General features: G+C 38.0%; 1 protein-coding gene across 1 annotated transcript; it reads left to right on the top strand.

The window, feature by feature from the left end:
- Nucleotides 1–2,782: 2,782 nt before the first annotated feature.
- LOC135686937 (glycine amidinotransferase, mitochondrial) lies at nucleotides 2,783–18,043 on the top strand. The gene is made up of 6 exons (XM_065203342.2): nucleotides 2,783–2,982; nucleotides 11,988–12,305; nucleotides 13,095–13,316; nucleotides 13,935–14,072; nucleotides 16,096–16,425; nucleotides 17,653–18,043. The coding sequence occupies exons 1-6, from the start codon at nucleotides 2,920–2,922 to the stop codon at nucleotides 17,776–17,778; spliced, it is 1,197 nt and encodes a 398-aa protein (XP_065059414.1). The 5' UTR covers nucleotides 2,783–2,919; the 3' UTR covers nucleotides 17,779–18,043.
- The last annotated feature ends 2,634 nt before the right edge of the window (nucleotides 18,044–20,677 follow it).

Here is a 20,677-nt window from a genome sequence, read left to right as displayed (position 1 = left end):
TAGATATCATTGCTGTAAATTGACCCTTGTCCATGTTAATAAAGATATCATTTGTAAAGTTTAGGAGACACATGACTGCTTGGTTTCAAGTCCTGAATCCTGACAGTTTAGAATAAAGGAGCTTATTTCTGTCTAAATGATCGTAAATGGCCTGAAAATAGTTTGGTCATATTTTCGACCACTTTTTAAAATAGGGGCTACTCGTGAGATTTTCCAGGATTCCTGGAAAACCTCTGTCGCTGTAGAAGATTGGAAGGTTGTGCAAAGTGATTTTACAATTACAAGAAGGCTGATCTTCAGAAATTGGTTTGCTATGCCATCAGAACCGATCCTGCTGTGATTTTAAATTCCCAAAGACCCTTTCTAGTTGCGTAGTATGAATGGTTTCTAAATTCAAAGCTTACGTTGTCATTGTGTGTATTAAATTTTTTTTGTGGTTTTGTTTCTCTCGGGTATTTCTTTACTTAACTTTTGGCCAATGTAGTTTATATTCAAATGAAGTAGTTCAAAGTTTCTGCTAATTTTTTTATCACATATTTATCCCCCCCCCCCCCCCACTTCCATATGATGCCAATTGTTTTTAGATTTTTCGCTTAGCAGAGACGGCGCAACAAAATTGGAACTGGGGAAGGGGGCTAAGAATGGGGTTTAGTAGCATAGGAGGGCCCACCATGATTGGGTTCGATGTGGAAGAAAATTGTTTAAATTAAGCCTCCTAGAATGATTAAAAATGCATTTCCCAGACTAGAAATTAGCAAATTACTACTGCTCAGAATAGATAAATCGATGGTTCTCAGAAAATTATCGATTTTTACGAAAAACTTGGGAAGTGAAGAGTCATGCTAAAAATCTAGTGACAGACATTGGGGAAAAAAGAAATGGTGACCTTGATAACAAGAAGCTGTTGTATTAATTGAGAGAATTTTACTTCCTGAACAGAAACATGCATCTTCTTTGTTTTGATTTTCTTTAGTAGGCCATGTTTATACATTCAAAATGCAGACATTGCAACGAAACATAAAGTTGTCTGCTGAATTGATGCAAATAAAAACCAATAAAAGAAATATACCTAAATAAGTCAGTGAAAATAGAATCAAATAAAATCAAGCAGTAAATGAACAGTTGGTTCCCTTTTTATTTCTTACTCTCATTCAAAGTATGATAAAAAAGACAGCAAAATATATTCATCTCTGAAAAAGTGGGAGGGGGTTTCCGTCACCCCCAGCCCCCAAACCTTAATATTTTGAAAATATTTTTAAAATCTTAAAATCGGTGAACAAATAAAAATTGTGTCTTAAAACCTTCTAAAAGCATACGGCAAGCTGACAAAATGTAAGTTACCTTTCAAAACTAAATATTTTTTCGCTAATTTTGTGCTTCGTTCGCCAGCATTGGAATTTCCCGTACTGAGCCCTTCGGAATCTCGATGACAATAGAGTTCGATTTTGAAAGGAAAACATCGGTTACCACGTCAGGGAGAGAGTTTTTCTTAAGCCTGATTAGACTAAAGCCTGATTTATATGCCCCGCCATATGGGACAAAAGTCTATTAAACAAAATATGTGATGTCATTGTAAATATATTGTTTAAATCTATTATAAATCTGTTGTACAATTCATAACGACGTTATTTCCTCTAACTTAATGCGTGTCCACTTGACATTTATAAATCGTTGTCGGAAATTTCAGATATATAAGGTCTGAATTTGTTTGCAAAATAAACCAGCTTTGGAAGACACCTGACTTCTGTTTCGGTTTCAGAAGACCTACGTTATTCCGCATTCTTTTTCTCAAACACTCTCACCTTTAAAACGTCAATAAAATAGGTTGGTAATTATTCATTTCCAGTTCCTTGTACACAATCCATGTATGTGGATTCATATCAGATTAATATTCAAACATTTGAAGTTCAAATTGACGAAAACCTTTCTTGAAAGTTTCATCAAGCTTCGATGGCGACCTTTGAAAGTATTTGAAGAAGTTATCCTGGTCTTATAAATGTAAACGTAAATCTCTCTTACCGAAAAATGGAATTCCCTCTTCTGAAGACGTCCTGAATAAATATTTCTAACCCAGTATCGCTTTTTGCTGTTTTGCTCGCTTTTTGATAAATTTAAAATTTAAAGGTTGCTGATAAGAGCACTCTTCGGACAGTCGCTATATTCTTTTGTAATACTCGCAGCGAATTCGCATAAAAATTTTTGCCAGTGTAAATTGAGCTTCGAATTCGAGAGAAATATTCGCAGCTAAAAAATTCGTGGCGAAAAATTCGCTTCGCGCGAAAAATTCGTCTCAATTTCGAAAAAATTCGTCTCGTGTAAATCAGGCTTTTGACATCTAGCGACTTTATCGCTTGAATATCATTGTATATAACCTTCATCAATAAGATCAAATAGCTCCCTTCCATCATATTCCGTCGTGACAAAACAATTTACACAATCAAGTCAGTAAACCTTCTGTACTTGATGATTGTTGTAATGCGCATGCACATACATATATAGCAGAACTTCATTGGCTTGAGCGGTGATCCATCGTAGGGGGTTAAAAACCACAGACCGTGTAAAAATCAGCCATAAGCCGCAATCTGCAATGAAGCGCAAAGACTCGGCAACGATGGCAATACATTGCTAGATGTAACTATTTGACACGTGTCTTATGATGAAGCCGCTATCTGAAGATATCCCATTGTCAAATACATCTACCGCACGTAGAAAAAGGGTCGAGGCTATGAAGCCGCAAACCTACTACATGCCCGCGTGATCTCTCCAGCTTCTCTATCGTAAGGGATTTAAGTTTATTTCACAAAAACCGTTAATGCTGCACAAAACTAGATGTATCAAGTCCGTGGTGGTTTTCATTTCAAATTAACTGCCAGATAGCCAATCACTTTAAAAAATATAGAAAACAAATCTACAAAAAATATGGCATTTTCCAAACTTCTGAGGCCAATTTCTTCTACAGTAGCGCAGAAATATCTCGCACAGGTTTGTTAGCATATTTTTATATCCTAAAATTCATTTAACATTGAAGAAGATTAGGTTAAACTCTTTTTCAGGTTTTCCATCTTTGATTTCGAGTATGTAGCAAGGGTAGAGGGCTATTCCACCAGGATGTTTCAGAAGACAACGCCCTTGAGATTCGAAGAGACTGCTACATTTTCAAACAACTTGGCAATGGTATCTTCTTATCTTATTCAATAAATCTTTATACTGTTATATTTTTGTATCTTAAGTTTGGTAAAAGTTAAGGAAGTTCTCAAAGTTCCTCAAAGTTGGGTGAAATCCGCGCGGCGTTCAACTAGAAAATATGCAGATTTGGCGAAATGTTCAAATGGTTTGACCAAGGTTTTAGGCGCAATTTTCAATCTAAAATCCGATGTTTAAACTTTGGATACTTCGTATCATGGAGAAGAGACTCACTCTTGAAATGTCTTCAAAAGATGCTCCTGCCACCTTTAGCGAAATGTGAGGTGAATCCCACCCCATACATTCTTTGATTCTTTAGCAGGCAATGAGAGTAAAACTCAAGAAACAGGCTGGATAAACCGTAAGATATATTCAATCGATAATAGCGTACATTCTCTCTCCTACATCAACTCATCAACCAAGTAAATTACACCTGAACTACCAAACAGAATTAAGAATCAGGTTAGTGGGAAAAGGCAGATTGGAATTAGTCAAACATGTTTACACATTGCCTCAGCAACGATGGTACAATCCTTAAAAACAAGAGAAACAGAACTGTAATTTATTAAATACACCTTAACAATATCTTATAAATCTAAAAAATTTCTAAGGACAAAGTATGGGAAAATACTGCGCAGTGGAAGTTTTTCCAACAAAATGCTTTCCCCCTCTCACTGCAAGCAACTGGTAAAGCAACTGGTTCTTCTCGATACCTCCTAAGAATGATTAGCTCTCAAAATTCAACGAATATCTTCCATTTATGCTCAATTTCTGAGCCTTTCGCGAACTCAGGAAACAAAAATGAAGTTTGCTTAAAAGTTCAGGTTATAAGATTATTTTTTTGTAGAAAAATTCATTCTACAGTCAAAATTGCCATCATTTTGAACGAGGTACAAATAGGTCACGTTGCAAAATCCTTTTCTGCGGTACACCTCCTATCATAAAGACTTGGGAAAATCACTGGTTTACTGTCCCATAATAAAGCGGTCAAAATTGTATTATATACACCAATAAGCTTCTTTATCACGTCAGTTTCAAGGGCCAATGGTCGATGACAATAGTGATAAAATTTAGGACAGGAACTCATGCATAACTGCTTTCCCAAGGCAGTTCAGTTTGGTTTCAAAATTTGAAACTTATCTAGCCTAAATGTAATTAGGTACAGTCCTCTGAAAAGGTAGAATGGGGCCCAGTACCACCAAGGGGCTATATATTAGTAGTAGAACGGTTGAAATACGTCACCACCGATGCCTATGTTGCCGGACATAAAATTTATAAAGCCTTGGCCAAAGTGGGCAATATTGTTGCCCGACAATATTCTTTTGGACGCGTTATATCTATTCAAGGTTTAGCATAAATAAGTGCAAAGTAATTGTGATGCGATTTAAAACGTGCCTTAAAAAACTTTTTGCTATAAACAGCTATAAACACTAACGTGACAGTTTATTGTCTAGTATAGCGAGAAGACTTGTAGGGTGTAAATTTATAACTAGTTGCAGTTTTGTTCATAGCGATTTATATTTGGTAAGTTTTGTTAGAATAAAGGCTATTGTTGAACTTGAAGGTGTATAACGAACGATCCATCATGGGCTCCGACAAAGGTTGAAAAGTGTGGGGGCCAAGAGAAAATTTGACACCCGCAACAAAAGATTTTGAAAAAACTCTATTGTTTGGCAAAGCCCCCACCACCCCCCCCCCTTCGTCGGAGGCCCTGTCCATTCGTTAACGATTTCCAGATCCATCCGTAATATTGTACAGTTGACATCCGCTATCTCGAACTCTGAAGGGAAACGAAAAATTGTTCGAGATAGCGAATGTTCGAGTTATCGGATGACCCTAAAAAATTACAAGTCAAACTAAATCATTAAGAAAAATAAGCATCTAATGTCATTTGTTTTCTCTTTCTAACCAGTTCCGTCTCTATAACACCAATCATTTTAACGAAATGCTCACGGAGCCCTTCTCCATTCTCTGAGAATAGGCAATATCTTGATATTACCTCCATCGCATCTCTTATTTCCTCCGTTGTTGGCTTTGTCAAAGGGTTGTCGTTGCTTTATTGGCTTTCCTCTTGGCTGTCTTTTTGGGCGTCCTGAACTTCAACAACTTCTTCACCAATTAGCTCAGCTATGATTTCATCTTCAATTGGCAATGCTGCTCTTGCTAAGACTTGGTCGTCGCAGTCAATAAATTCCGCTGCACTTGTGTTGGCTGGAGCAATTTTTTGATCTCTTCGCAGTTTCGTCAATTCTTCCACCAAGTCTTTAAAAAAGTCATCTTCATCTGATGCTGCTTGATGTTGATTTTCAGAAGAAAGGCCAGCTTTGGCAAAGCAGATACCATAGACCACGATGCGGCTATTATGTCCATTGCATTCAAAATGCTAATTTTTTGTAGAGACTTGTTGATCAATTGCTCTGATGTATTTCTACACCAAAACTGTTCGGTACTTTGCCTTTAAACTTCGGATTACCCGTTTATCCATTGATTTGAACATTTAAATTGTATTATAACACTGTCTTTTTAATCTGTTAACTGTCACCTGCCGTTTAAACAGATTCTTTACTCGCATTTTTAATTTTCTCACATAACCAAAAACAAAAAAGTTCGAGATAGCGAACACTTTTCGTCTAGGGGAAACAGATAACGGCTCGACATAACGAATATTCGAAATAGCGAGCAGTCGAGATGGCGAACGGTTTTTCTATACTTAACCCTGTAGCAAAACCAAGGGAAACAGAATTAGTTCGAAATAGCGAATGTTCGAGATAGCGGGCAGTCGAGATAGCGGATGTCAACTGTAGTATCAAATGTTGCAGTATATGCCGCAAGGGTAGTCTTCAAGGAATGTATTGAGAAAAATTTTGTCGGAAAAATCATAGTTTTATCGGAATTTTTCAGCTTTGCCCCCCCCCCCCTCAAAAAAAAGTTCTGCTGCGCCCCTGAGTTTGGCCAAGGCTTAACTATGCTTCATCCACCAGTTAACATGGGTCCCGTTTACACGTAACAAGAGAACATTCTTTGGTGTGAATTTGTACGCTTAAATGCGTTTATACAGCAACGTACTAGACTACAATATCATACGTGATCGTCTTCAAAAGGGACATCACATTGAAAAAGTCTAAACCCTTGAAAAAGTCTAAAGTCCGCATAAGACTCACTTCCGGAACTGTTTTCAATAACGATAACATTTGCCTCCATAATCTTGCATGGAATCCTTTGAATAGTTTTTTACATTAGATGAGTAACACCAAATCTGCAGAGAATGGCAGATGGAAGTTCAATTACGAGGCCCTATAAGGGGGGATTACGTTATTCTATATTTCATGATGATATCTTGCAATTATTTCATATTTCAAAATCAACAAAGCATTTCGATCTTGTCAAGAAATGTTCCATTCTGCCTTCAGGTGTTACGAAAAGTTGGACCGACTCACATACAAAATGAACCAAGTCTTCAAAACCAATTTTTGCAGCCATAAATATGGAAAATGTATAAAGAATGGGTGCATAAAAAACCAAATAGATTCCGTAATTGGGTAAAAATAGAGAATTGATTCTCTTTGGAACTGTCGAATCATTTGGTACTTTTAAAGGGAATCTAAGGTCCCTGAATTAAATATTTATCATTGTTTTGCTCAACTTATTTCTGGAAACAAATAAAGAAACTCTAAAAACATACATGTACCAAAACTGATAGTCTTAAGTCTTTTGTGTGGAGGGTACAACCTGAAGGGGCCAGTTATAGACATGCCTGGAAGAGACAATGAGCTTGAAGGATTTTTTAACTTTGAATTTTAGGACATCTTCTTTGGCTCTACTAACCGCCAAGAGCCCTAACAACCAGTAAATTCAGTTGTTTAATCGATTCTTCATACTACAGTCATACTGTTATTTCTAGTCACTTACAGTCTTAGGTGCATTCAATAGCTAAACATAATTCTATAATAATGTTAATGCGAAGCTAAAACTAAGTGAAATCAAATCTTACGATGTTCTCAAGAAGAAATCAAAATAAATGCAGTAGATTGACTACATGTTTATAAAGAGTAGATATTTTATAGACAGGGAATTCTGCATAACCATCTAGCAACCAGCCTAACCGAAATTTCTAAGATTTAAACCATTAAGTCTTGCCAACCTTCTGGCAGAAGACCGGAAGTCATGTCCACGTTACAAGCTTTTTCTGACGGTATCATCAGATTTAAAAAATTCGGATGTCGAAATTTTGCTGACCGTGCATTTTTCATGCTTCCAGTAAAGTGACTTCTGGTCAACTACCAGAATGTTTCCAAAGCTTGAAATGATCAGTGGCCTTTATTTTTATGGTTTAAACTTTCATCAAGTTTAAAAAAAACAGTTGGAGTAGGCCAAATTCTCCTTGCGGTTGCGTGTTTGGCTTTTCATAATATTGCCTATAGCTTGGTCTTTTTGCATAACTTATAATCACTTTTGGCATTACTTATTGACGCCATACTGAAATTAAAGATATGGTCAGAAACACTATTTTCAATATAAGAATAACTTAATAAAGCAATGTAGATAAAAACATGTTGATGATGTTATTTGGTGTTCTCGTTTATTTCGTTGAGATAATAAAAGCCAAACGTATTTGCGGTAGATTTTATGCTATTGGTATTTTTCCTAAACGTAAAGTATGAAAAGCCTTTTAAACCCCTAGAAAAATTAAAAAGATTAAAAGAAAAACCCAGGTGTAATATGGTGGTAAATGTTCGTTTAATATGTCTACAGATCAATAGTCACTTGAATCAATGCTTGAGATTCAATAGTCTCTTATATCTTCAAGTCTTTGTAATTACGAACTTGCATTTTTTCCTCTCTTTGTTATAGCCCCGGGGTAGACAGAGTTAATGCTCCCCGCGGTATCGTCTTTGTAGTGTATGTAAAGTAGCGTGTAGTTCAGGTTTTACAGTAACTTGTTATATAAAAAGTCAATGCTGTTATCAAGTAGATAATTCTCACACAACATTTAAAGAGGTAACCTATTCAGTTATTTTGTTATTCCACATTTCATACTGGGAACCAAAGTTATTTCATATTTCAAGACTCGAAAACCTAAATATTTATATTTTCATCCCGAAAATCTCAATTATTTCATATTTCAAATACCCCTTATAGGGCCTCAATTACCAGTCAATTATTGCTGCTTGGGTGGAACTTTTACTCAAAATCGGGGGTACCACTATACAGGAAAGTAATAAAAAAATTAGTTAGAATTATAATCGATTATAGTCTCACATTTGAAGAACATATTAGCAAACTATGTCAAAAAGTTAGCAATAAACTACACGCACTATCGTGCATCAGTTACTTACTGAGATTAGCAACCGAACCGAACCAGATAAAATGTCAACAAGATACTGTTATTGGAAACATTCGAGACAAATTGGCGTCGATATTTACAAGACCTATCCATAGCCTATCAATTAAAGTGAAAATATTATCTCTACTCAATGTTATGTTGATCCTTGTATTGTTTTATAAAAAGTTTTATAAAAAGACTAGGAATTAATAACAGATCAATGTCAAGTTGCTCTAGTGTAATTGACAACGAACAGATACGAATGAGTTTTCCATTCACAAAAAGATCTACTTACGTAAATTATTTTCTCAATTTACAATACGGTAAGTACCCGCATATAAGAAACCGCTTCTTTAAACTGAGGACTCGGAAAGTTTCTTATCAACAGAGACTTCTCATCACCAGGGTCTAGGTTTCTTATCAATAATTACTGTCAGGTCAAACCAAGTCAAGCAATATGACAGTACCGTCCTTGGACGTGTATCCAATATTACTGCTAGAAGTGTATAATACATAATCTACAGAATAATTTTTAATATCAACAGAATACTATAGAATACACACCCTACAATCATCCTAGAGTATAAAAATTAAATATAAAACGAGTGTTTATACTTGAAAATAAGAAACACTTTAATTTCAGGCCTAAAATTGCTTCTTAGAAAATGAGTGCCTTTTGAAAAAATGTGGGCTGTTCCTTATACAAGGGAGCTTCTTGTAAAACCACTGAGTTTACGAGGGTTTTACAGGCTTGTGTTCGCAGATTCGGCAGTAAAAGAAAGTACAAAATTCAATAAGCGTGTTCTGATTTCTTGGCTCGACGGTTCCTATAGTTTCATCTAATTCAACAACGACTTAACGGGTCACTTCGGCAAAACTGGTATGCTTCAAACTTCTTGAAATAACAACGGCTATCCGAACATCTGAAATCACGTCTAAACCTTAGCGACTAAATTAAACGACTGAATTACTCACAAAAGCCAACAAATATTTTACTCAACAGCAATTAAGATAATTAGGACAGTTATACAAAACAGAACAAAGAAGCTGATCACAAGACAGGCTGTTACATGGAAATTGGCCAAGGTGCTAACAAAAGTCAAGCACGCAAATGAAATTCAAACAGCAAACAAGCCAAAAGTTTCCTTAACGAAATTCTGTCCTTTTACATAACTCTCCCCTTCAAGGACAAGCGTCCTCGCTTGCTTCAAGTGACTCCATTCCAAAATTGTTTGGTACCGCTTGGCGTGCTATGTTTCCTGACAATCTTGTTTGCTTCCCCTGCTCTTTGGTAATAGCTGCCTCCCCTATTTGCATCTCCTTTATAAATCGACTGTTCTGGTATGACACAATCTTCCTGTTCATTGGGTGCGATTTCATTATTTTCAAATTCAAACCTTTTTTGTCCCCTATCTTGTCTCGCAACATTTTCCCTTTTTCTGTGCATTATCTCTTCTATTTGACGTAAAATACATTTCAAGTTTTCAATTAGTTTGCAGATGTGCTGGAATTCTTCCTCAAATTGTGCGTCGTTATATCGGCTAAATTTGGTAGAAAACCAACGAGGAAATCCATTCGTGCGATAAGCTTTTGGTGGATGAATAAACGGGCGACTGCGACAGTACTTGACAACATGTCCAACCATTTTACAGTAGTTGCAGACTGGACGATCGTCTGTTGCACGCAAATATAGCAAGTCATTTCTACGATTAAAATTCGACATATTTCTTCTAAAATACCAGCTTTCTTTTTTACCAATTTCTCCCGTCACGTCGTGGTCACCAATGTAAAACCACTGAGTTTACGAGGGTTTTACAGGCTTGTGTTCGCAGATTCGGCAGTAAAAGAAAGTACAAAATTCAATAAGCGTGTTCTGATTTCTTGGCTCGACGGTTCCTATAGTTTCATCTAATTCAACAACGACTTAACGGGTCACTTCGGCAAAACTGGTATGCTTCAAACTTCTTGAAATAACAACGGCTATCCGAACATCTGAAATCACGTCTAAACCTTAGCGACTAAATTAAACGACTGAATCACTCACAAAAGCCAACAAATATTTTACTCAACAGCAATTAAGATAATTAGGACAGTTATACAAAACAGAACAAAGAAGCTGATCACAAGACAGGCTGTTACATGGAAATTGGCCAAGGTGCTAACAAAAGTCAAGCACGCAAATGAAATTCAAACAGCAAACAAGCAAAAGTTTCCTTAACGAAATTCTGTCCTTTTACATTCTTATATGCGGGTACTTACTGTGGTGCTTTCATAGTACAGAAGAGAAGCAACTTTGGAATGTCTCTAGGCACACGAGTCTTGACCAATTAGTCACTTCAACCAATTAGTCGAAATTATCTCTTCTTAGGATGACCTCACTTTAAAGCCAACTCTTATCTTCCAATTCCGCAATCGAATCGATGTGGCTCTAGTATACAGGGTATTCCATATCAGGATGGTGCACCTAAGAGAATTTCTGTTGATTCTCAAAATTCATCCATCGTAGTTGGCTTGTGGAAATTTTAATCCCCCATCACCCTCTCCATCATAGCTGCTGAAATCGAATTCGTCAACCTCGTCCAAATTCTCGTCTGCGTCACTCACTTCTTCAAATTGTACTGCGCTTACATCGGTATCTTCGTACTTTATGTTCGAGGCACAAGCAAATGCATCAAGACTGAGATCCGAAAACCACACATTTTTGCAATACAAACTGGAAAACAAACCCAAATAACGTCAAAAACCGTTCACTGTGGCAATATTGAAAACCGCAGAACCGATAGATTTTAATGCAGAAACCGAAAAAACCGAGCCGAAATACAGGCACAACCACGTAACCGTAAAACCTCGTTCTCAGTTGTTTCAGTTTGAAAATTAACAGTTGAAATATTAAAACACTGAGGAGAGAAGAGGATTAAATCGAAATGAAATTGAAAACAATCAAATATACCATCGACTATCATTGATCTTTTGATTTATGCCATCACCATGTTTGCCGAGTAAACACTAACAATGACGAATCTGCCGAGTAAAGAACCGTTTCGTGACTCTCTGGGGGGGGGGGGGGGTAGGAAAGTGGGGTGGGGGTGGTTTTGCCACACATTTTTCTCTGTCCCTATCTTTTCTCTCTTCTCTAATCCTATCTTGCCATCAGAGAGGGAAAGTCGTTATTCCGGTGAATGACAAACTCTCTGATCTATAAAAAGATTGAATCGAGCTGCTATTGTGACAAAAGTGTCACCATCCGAGAGGAGGGTCCCAGAACCGCCCATACGAGTTGAGGGCCTTCACTCTCACTCCAAGCAATGTTCTCTAGCCTTTTAGTTTTTCATCAGCACTTATTCACACAGCATTGCATCTTTCGCTTGTCCATATCGTTCAGGTATTGGTTTTGAGGAATGGCTTCCCGCTATTGCTTGGGATGATAACATGTAGTTGCCTTTTATTTTCATTTTTTGACTTGTAACATGGTTTTTGGCAGGTCGTTCGACAAACACATCAACAAATTACAAAGCAAATTGATGTCCAAGGATCCTCTCCCGTTTGCTCATATAACGAATGGGACCCTCTTAAAGAAGTCATCGTCGGGCGTGCAGAAAATTCTTGCGTTCCTAAGCTGACAATTGAGGTAAAAGCTAATATGTATGAGACTCAATGGCAATTTTACAAAGAAAATGGAGGGAAGCTCTTCCCAGAGGCACACGTTAAGAAAGCTGCGGCTGAAATCGAAGAATTTTGCAACATTCTTGAGCACGAGGGCATTGTGGTAAAGAGGCCTGATGTTATTGATCATACGAAAGTAAGTCTGATTTGATATGTTTGTGGCATCTACCTGACTTGTACTTCTACAATCAAATAATTGAGGGTTCAAAGTGTGAAAATCGTATTGAAACAGCTGCCGTCTAATGTCGATGCCGTGCTAGACGGGTAGACCTTGAAGACATTTTTGCAGATGGATAACGAGCATAAATTGTTGTAACTTTTGAACGGTAGTAAAATGCGTGAACCTTCGCTTTCATGTTGCATTGTTTTATTGTTGTCTTTATGCAATGTTTTTGTGAGTTGTTATTAATTAATTGGAGAAAGAGGAGTCGAACGAGACGTTGAAAAGAATCTTATGGGAAGATCACAACTTACATATAAAGAAAAAAGATATAAACTCTCAGGTGTGATCAAATCTGTACTTATTTCTTCTCGTCCTTCATCTGGTTTAAATTACATTCTTCTTTCATAAACTCGTGTTCATTCTATCGCATTTTACATTTTGTGTGTGAGAGAATTGCCTTATCATTGAATTCAAATACAGTCCTCTGAACCTCTATAAATCTAAATATTTTAAAGGATCTTTTCTCTTCATTTGTATCATAAATTCTTTCCTATATATCGAAACAGAATCGGAAACATGTAGGATCAAACTTTCTACCATAAATGGCTAAAAAGTTCCAGAGGCTTTTTGAGTATTTAAGGTAGTTGATAAAGGCTGCTTGTTTCATTGATTTGTTTTAACCGATTAAGTATTAGGTCTTTTCATTCGTCTTCTAGTTCAACCCAATCACATTGTTGTAAAAGATTAGTCCGCTTTTTCTAGAGCTACGAAACACCAGACTTCAAATCCCAAGGCATGTATGCTGCCATGCCGAGAGACATACTTTTAGTCATTGGAGAAGAAATTATTGAAGCTCCAATGGCCTGGAGATCAAGATTCTTCGAGTACCGAGCCTATCGTAGACTTGTCAAGGAGTATTTCAATGCAGGTGCAAAATGGACCACGGCACCAAAGCCAACAATGGCAGATGAACTTTATGACCAGGTAAAGAGAGCAAACTGTTTAGAAAAGACTCTACTTGCAGTGTGGAAATGATAATTTCTTTTCAACATCATTTGTCGAACAGTAGCCGTTAGAAGTAATAGGCCTTCAAATAAAAATTGAGTTTTCTAGGATTCTTGTAGAAACCCGTACCAGCCGCAGCCCTTTTTAGACTCCCAGCGAACAAAGGAATTGCCCTATTTAGGCAATGCAAATTTTTCTTTAAAAAGGCAATGCAAAAGTATTGCTTATGTGAATCAAGGAAATGCGGTTGTTGTTTTCCCCTGTTATCGAACTTCAAGGCGTTGATTCTATAAAGCTAGCTGAAGGAAATATCTTCAAACTTTGACAAGAGAATTCGTAATATTTAAATGGTAATATAGACATTTTTAAAGAGACTTGGCCTTGAACTTTCCCTTCCTAATCCTTCCCTTCACGACCCTCCCCTAGCCCCCTTATCGACCCTCCTCTTTTCAAGAGCTAAAAGATTGTTATAAAGATGGTTTTCTTTATTTATTTCGTTCCCTATTAGCATTAAATTCCAATATCATAATCTTTTCCCCCAAATCTATAACTGCCATCATTCCTGCAAAAGTGTGCTTAAGTTGTAAACGTTTTTAGGAATATCCTATGGAATCTGTGCAGGAGCGGCACAAACTAGTGGCTTCAGGACACTTTGTGACAACAGAACACGAACCTTGTTTTGATGCAGCAGATTTCATGCGAGCTGGAAGGGATATTTTTGCGCAAAGAAGCCAGGTTGCATTAGATTTATTTTTTAAACTTATTATGTTTACCTAGAACCTTGGTTTCTACTCAGTTTACAGAAACCATAAGTTTAAAGGCGTTTTCGATGTAACTCGGCATGTTGACAGAGTTCAACGAACCTTATTAGTTTGGTAATGAATTGCTGCCATCTTTCTTGATATTTCAATAGCGTCTCCACTTTTCTTGCTCGTTCATGACTTTTTTCAACATCCAGCAACTCCTAAGGAAGAATATTTTCACTTTATATTTTATCGCTCATTGAACATCTTTTCGTTTTTCAGCTTTTATCTTTTACACCTTAAGTGTTTGCTTCGGTTCTTCAAAGGCTTTGGCTTCTAGGGTACAAGAACATAGATTTCTTTCTAAATGATGATTAAATGAAATTTAATCAGAGTTAATTTCTCCAGGGGCATTTGAGCTTTAACTAATTCGCTGGAGCTGGTTATAATTTCCTATTCGATATGGACTCTTGTGTCACGCTTCCTCACGTTTATCTTATATCTTATATCTGCTCTACTAGTTTATGGGCAATGCGGGGAGTCTTTCGGCCTCCTAAGGATTTGATTTGTGAACTAGGGTAAGGTGTGTGTGTCATGGCGTTTTCATTCCCTTGGTTATTCTAGGAGTATTTAAGGTTTTGGCATAGTGTGGGTCTCACCTTGCTTGGTGACGCCCCAATACAAGTAGGGTGTTTATTTTCCCAGCCCTCCCTCTCTTATTTTGTTTCTATATATGAAATGCCTTTTCAGTATAGCTTTGCGTGTTGAGTTTCTTTTACGGCATCGTTAACGTGCCTATCAAACGAGATTTCACACTTGGTTTTTTTGAAAGAAATTTAAACTTCTACATGTTGTTGCATTATAAAGCGAAAATTAACTGGAAAATTTGCACGGGGTAGTTTGTTTTGGGGTTTTTAAAAACAATGAGTGCGTGTGATAAAGCACAAGAATCAGTGACGTCACAAGGTTTGCAGTTGGTTCCGTCTTCACAATAAACACACAATGCCACAGAATAGGACAGTCTGATACTAAAGATAGGATATAGACCCCGTCCGAAAATTGCCCCCTTGCGCTATTTTTAGACTGGGGTACACTGCATCAGACCTTAATAGACGGTATTATCGTATTTCAGTCAAACTTTGGTTCAAAAGTATGAAACTTTGCAAAATAGGACAGTTTGATGCGCTAAAAAAGATTGGATATGGACCTTGACTTAAAATTGCCCCCTTCGGCCAACTGCTTCCGTGTTTGCAAAACTTTGTGACGTCACGCATCTGCGCGCTTTGTCACAGTCGAAAACGTGAAAATTGGGATCTACAATCTACATTTTAAAACGGTTACGCAAGAAAGAATCAACTAAACATATATCATTGAAATCAGCAAATTTTGCTTATAAAAAGTTGGCCTTTATCTAAACTTGTCAAATTTCATTTCATAGGCACTTTAAAACTTCTCATACCTTAAGGCATCTTTTATGCTATTTAGTTTTTTGATGCTGTTAGGTAGGACTAGTGCATCGGCTATAAGTGGGGAAAAGAGGCTTTTCCTATCCTTTCCCTCCCAATTATCACTCATATTTGGGTGTTATTATGTAACTTCTCTTCATGTTAGAGATTTATGTTAGGTCGAGCGATTTGCGCCGATGCACCAACAGCCCAATTCGCTTTCGATGATGTGGGAACGTAGCCTCATGACTGACCATCTGATGTCTGTGCTTTTCTGAGGGGGCTTTATGCTTTTCATTTTGTATTGGTATTTCATTCCCAAGTTAGAATTTTAAATGGATCTTATAATCTTCTTCTATTAATTTCTTGTACTTTTTGTGAAGGGCCGTAGCTATTATGAGGACCATAATGAAACGATCTTTGACATGCGCCCACCGGGAAATTTCCCGGTACAACTGAATTGGATGTGTTAAAATGAATGACAATTTGTGCCAGAGTTGACACAAGCAAGGTCTGCCTCAGAAGACTGCAAGAACACATTAGTAGCTTTTCGCTGGAATTATTTTCTAGGTAACAAACTACGAAGGTATCAAGTGGCTTCAGAGGCATCTTGGAGATGAATACAAGATTCATATACTTTCCTTCAGGGATCCAAATCCTATGCATATTGACGGCACGTTCAACATAATTGGACCCGGACTTGTGATATCGAACCCTGCCCGACCCTGTAATCAGATTGAAATGTTCAAGAAGGCTGGATGGAAGATTGTTGAAGCACCTTTACCGTTGATTCCTGATTCACATCCGTTGTGGATGACTTCTAAGTGGCTAAGCATGAATGTCCTGATGCTTGACGAGAAGCGAGTTGTTGTGGATCCAAATGAAGTAACTACTGTCAAGGTAGGCTCTTTAAAGAGGCATGGCATTATACGTGGCTCAAGTGAAATAGCCAGTGGTGGTAATTAGGAGGGCAAGGGGAAGAGGGCAGTTGCATTCGAAAATATGTGACACTTGGGCAGTTGCATTCGAAAATATGTGACACTTGTAATTTCGGCCATTTTAAAAAATTTCTAACATTAATACCGCAATCATTTGTTTTCAACAGCACTCCATTAATACCGCAATCACCTGTTTTCAACAGCACTCCTTTCCACAGAAAGAAATGTAGATTCGGTATCAAGAATAGGTCAAATGAGAGAATCCCGATTTAGACGCAGAATGCTTTAACTCTCTCTAGTATTTAGAAAGAATTTTGTGGAAAAGCTTTCAAAAACAACGAGAAATTGGTAAAAGGGGGAGTTAGTCGTGAAACAATGTACAACTCCAATGATGGTGCTGCAGCATCTGCATGAAACCGGACTGTGATAGGCGTTTCCTAATTTGTATAGAGCCTATAAAAAACACTTATCAAAACAGCCAATGCCCGCGAGGTCATTCTCAAAACTAAAGACAAAAAAAACCATCGACGAAACAAGATTGGTCAGCAACGACTCAAGGGGCTAACGCTTATTTCAATTGAGAACGAAATCGACGAGAGCTTCAACTACGACGAAGTACTAGACTCTTTTGAAAGCTTGTCAGAAAAGAGGCTGAAATTGAAATAATTCAAATAACTCAGTTGATGGTTTTGCAAATAGGGATATTCTCAGAAAAAATTGCTTTAAAATAGGTTATAAACCAGTGTAGAATCTAATTCATGATAATTTAAAACTAAATATCATGTATTAGAAGGCTTCGAAATTTCCAAATAAAATTCACTTTGAGTTAACTCATTGTTTTAAGTTTATATCAAATTCGAGATTTTCTATTAAATTAGCTGGGTAAAAATCAAATTTTTGTAGATAGATAATTGTACGATTAAACACCCAAGAATACTTATTGGTCAAGGAACCAGTCAAACCCATCATTCTTTCCCTCATGTTTCTTTCAACCAGCACCTAAATTAGTTTCTACTCAGCTAATGGCTATTATGCGATGTTATACTTCAATGACAGGTGCAATGTCTCTGATATGTCTCGCTATCTTGAAGGAGATAAATATCTCATTGCATCCTTCTGATCCTTTTACTTTGAATGCAAATCTTTCTAGAAAGATTCCTTCATATTATTTTATTCATTTTATTCATAGATGTTCGAATCACTTGGGATCAAATGCATACCAGTCAGCATACGACACGCAAACTCTCTTGGGGGCGGGTTTCACTGCTGGACTTGCGACGTTCGCCGTGAAGGAACTTTGGAATCCTATTTCTGATTCATCAAAAGTCTTCAAAGGAACTCAATCAATTAGTCTAAATATAATCTCTAATTTCATATATTCATTATTCAAACATAACTCGACAAAATCTAAATTTATTTTGACTTCTAACAAAGTCTAATCGTCGGTTGGATGGCAATTTGTTGTATTGTACATGGAACAGTGGCTGGATGAGTGTATGCCATCAAAAAATCAAATAATCTGTGACGCAGTTAAAATTTTCACCTTTGAGGAGAAAGAAGTATGTATGCATCTAATTAAATTCGATTTTACTTTTGTGGCATTGCTTCTTTTTTTTAATTGGCCAGAGCCGATGCCACAATGGGGCATGGGAGGGCGCGTCGCTATGGGGTTCCTTTGGCAAGCAACTCGGGGATTTTTTAACAACCTGTGTTGTTAATAACGTAACAGTCTCGAAGGACGAATTATTGAAGAGCGAAGTCGATAGTAAGAGACGTACGTCGTGTTATTATCTTATTTCGAACCAACCAACTATTTCTAAATAAACACAGCGGTATATACAAGCAGCGAAGCGTAGCATGAAAAACACAGCGGGAACAAAACAAAAGCTTAGATGTTATCACTACAGTACCTCCCCCCTAGAATGCAAGCTCGAGAAAAGCATTTGGTATAAAAGTTAATTAAACGTATATAAGAATATTCAGGCATGTCCATATCTGTCGGGAAAATGAACTTGTCTCCCTGAACGTGTCCAAGAAGTACCAGGTACTTGGTTCTCTACCAGCTTGGCCCTCGCTGAAGCATGGTTTGATGGGAATGATGTGTTTTTGGCAGTTGAACGTTGGTTATCTGCATCGGTATAAGCAACTTTAAGACGATCTATGCTTATTGTTTTTTGTTTTCCATTGACATCTACGAGGAAATGTTTGTCAGAGCGCTTGATAACCTTAAAAGGACCGTCGTAGGGAGGTTGAAACGGCTTTCGAACAGCATCATGGCGAACAAAAACGTGCGTACAAGATGGAAGATTAGCGGGGATGTATGTGTAAGCTTCTTGAGAACGGGGAGGAGTTGGTTTTAGTTGTTGCATAAAGCTTTGTAGACGATCAACGAAAACAGAGGGATCAAGGGCTGTGACATCAAATGTCGGAAATATGAATTGACCTGGAAGACGAAGTGTGGAACCATAAACAAGTTGGGCAGGTGAACAATCGAGGTCAGTTTTAATCGTTGTCCGTAGTCCGAGGAGAATGAGTGGAAGAAGGTCGATCCATCTTGTGGAATCCGGTTGAGCTTTGATCGAAGCTTTAAGCTGTCGATGGAAACGCTCAACCATACCATTGGCGCAAGGGTGGTAAGAAGTAGTATGAATACGTTTGATTCCAAGTAAATCAGCGAGGGAACGGAAGAGAGCTGATTCAAACTGAGCTCCTCTATCAGTTGTTATCGTTGAAGGAACACCGAAAGCTGCAATCCAACGTGAAACAAAAGCTTGAGCGACGGTTTCTGCGGTAGCATCTGAAATTGGAATCGCCTCTGGCCAACGAGTGTAGCGGTCGATGCAAGTAAGAAGATATCTACAACCGTTCGATGGCGGTAGAGGGCCAACAAGGTCTATGTGTATGTGATCGAAACGTGTGTCAGTAGATGGAAAAGTTCCAATGGGGGAAAATGTGTGACGGGTGACTTTAGCCTGTTGGCATGGGATACAGGACCGAGTCCAATTGCGGATGTCTTTGTTGATACTAGGCCAGATGTAATGTTGTCTGATAAGTCGCTGTGTTGCACGAATACCGGGATGTGCAAGTGAGTGGAGGTGATTAAACACAAGGCGGCGATAACAGACAGGAACATATGGGCGAGGAGTGCCGGTTGATATGTCACAAATGATGGTTCCAGAATCTGCCGGTAAAGGAAACTCTTTCAGATTAAGAGAGGTGTTTGACTGTACCTGGTGGAATTCAGAATCTTGCTGTTGAGCTGCAGACAGTGTGACAAAGTCAAGGCTTGGAATATTGAGCAAGGAATTGAGCTCAATGCGAGAAAGAGCATCAGCAACCACATTCTGATGGCCTTTTACGTGTCGTATGTCAGAGGTGAATTGAGAGATAAAATCAAGATGGCGAATTTCCCGTGGCGAATATCGATCAGACGAAGAAGACAGTGCATGGAGCAATGGCTTGTGGTCTGTCATAACATGAAATGCGCGTCCTTCCAAAAAGTACCGAAAGTGCTTGATAGCTAAGTAGACGGAGAGTAGTTCTCGTCCAAATGTGCTGTACTTCGTTTCGGCTGGTTGCAGGCGCTTTGAAAAGAAAGAAATAGGTTGCCAGGCACCGTTGAGGAATTGTTGAAGCACTGCTCCTACAGCCACATTCGAAGCATCAACAACTACACTGCATGGTGCTACTGGTGATGGGTGAACAAGAAGAGTAGCCCGGGAAAGTGCTGTTTTGATCTCTGAGAATGCAGATAACGAATCCACAGTTAGTTGGAACGGTTCTTTGGTAGACTTGGCAGAGAGAAGGTCGGTGAGAGGCTGTATTAATTGAGCACAGCAAGGCACAAAACGACGGTAGAAGTTGATCAATCCCAGGAACTCGCGAAGCTTTTTGAGCGAAGTAGGAGGAGGAAAATCTTCGATTGCTTGAACTCTTGTGGAAAGCGGTGAGATTCCTTGTGGTGAAACATGATGTCCTAGGAAGTCAATATGAGATTGGCCAAAAATGCATTTGGTAGGATGAATGACAATACCATGATCGGAAAGACGAGAGAATAAAATTTCAAGATGCAACAAATGTTCTGCTTCAGAATTGCTTGCGATAAGTAAATCATCAATGTAAGCAAAAACGAAATCCAAACCACGAAGTACTTGGTGCATGAAGCGCTGGAAGGTCTGTGCTGCATTACGCAATCCGAATGGCATGCGAACGAA

This window comes from Rhopilema esculentum, chromosome 6 (genome assembly GCF_057945365.1).
Source record: "Rhopilema esculentum isolate cy_ngs chromosome 6, ASM5794536v1, whole genome shotgun sequence".
Taxonomy (NCBI): domain Eukaryota; kingdom Metazoa; phylum Cnidaria; class Scyphozoa; order Rhizostomeae; family Rhizostomatidae; genus Rhopilema; species Rhopilema esculentum.
Note: the sequence above shows the minus strand (reverse complement) of the source record. Positions and strands in the feature narration are given on the sequence as shown.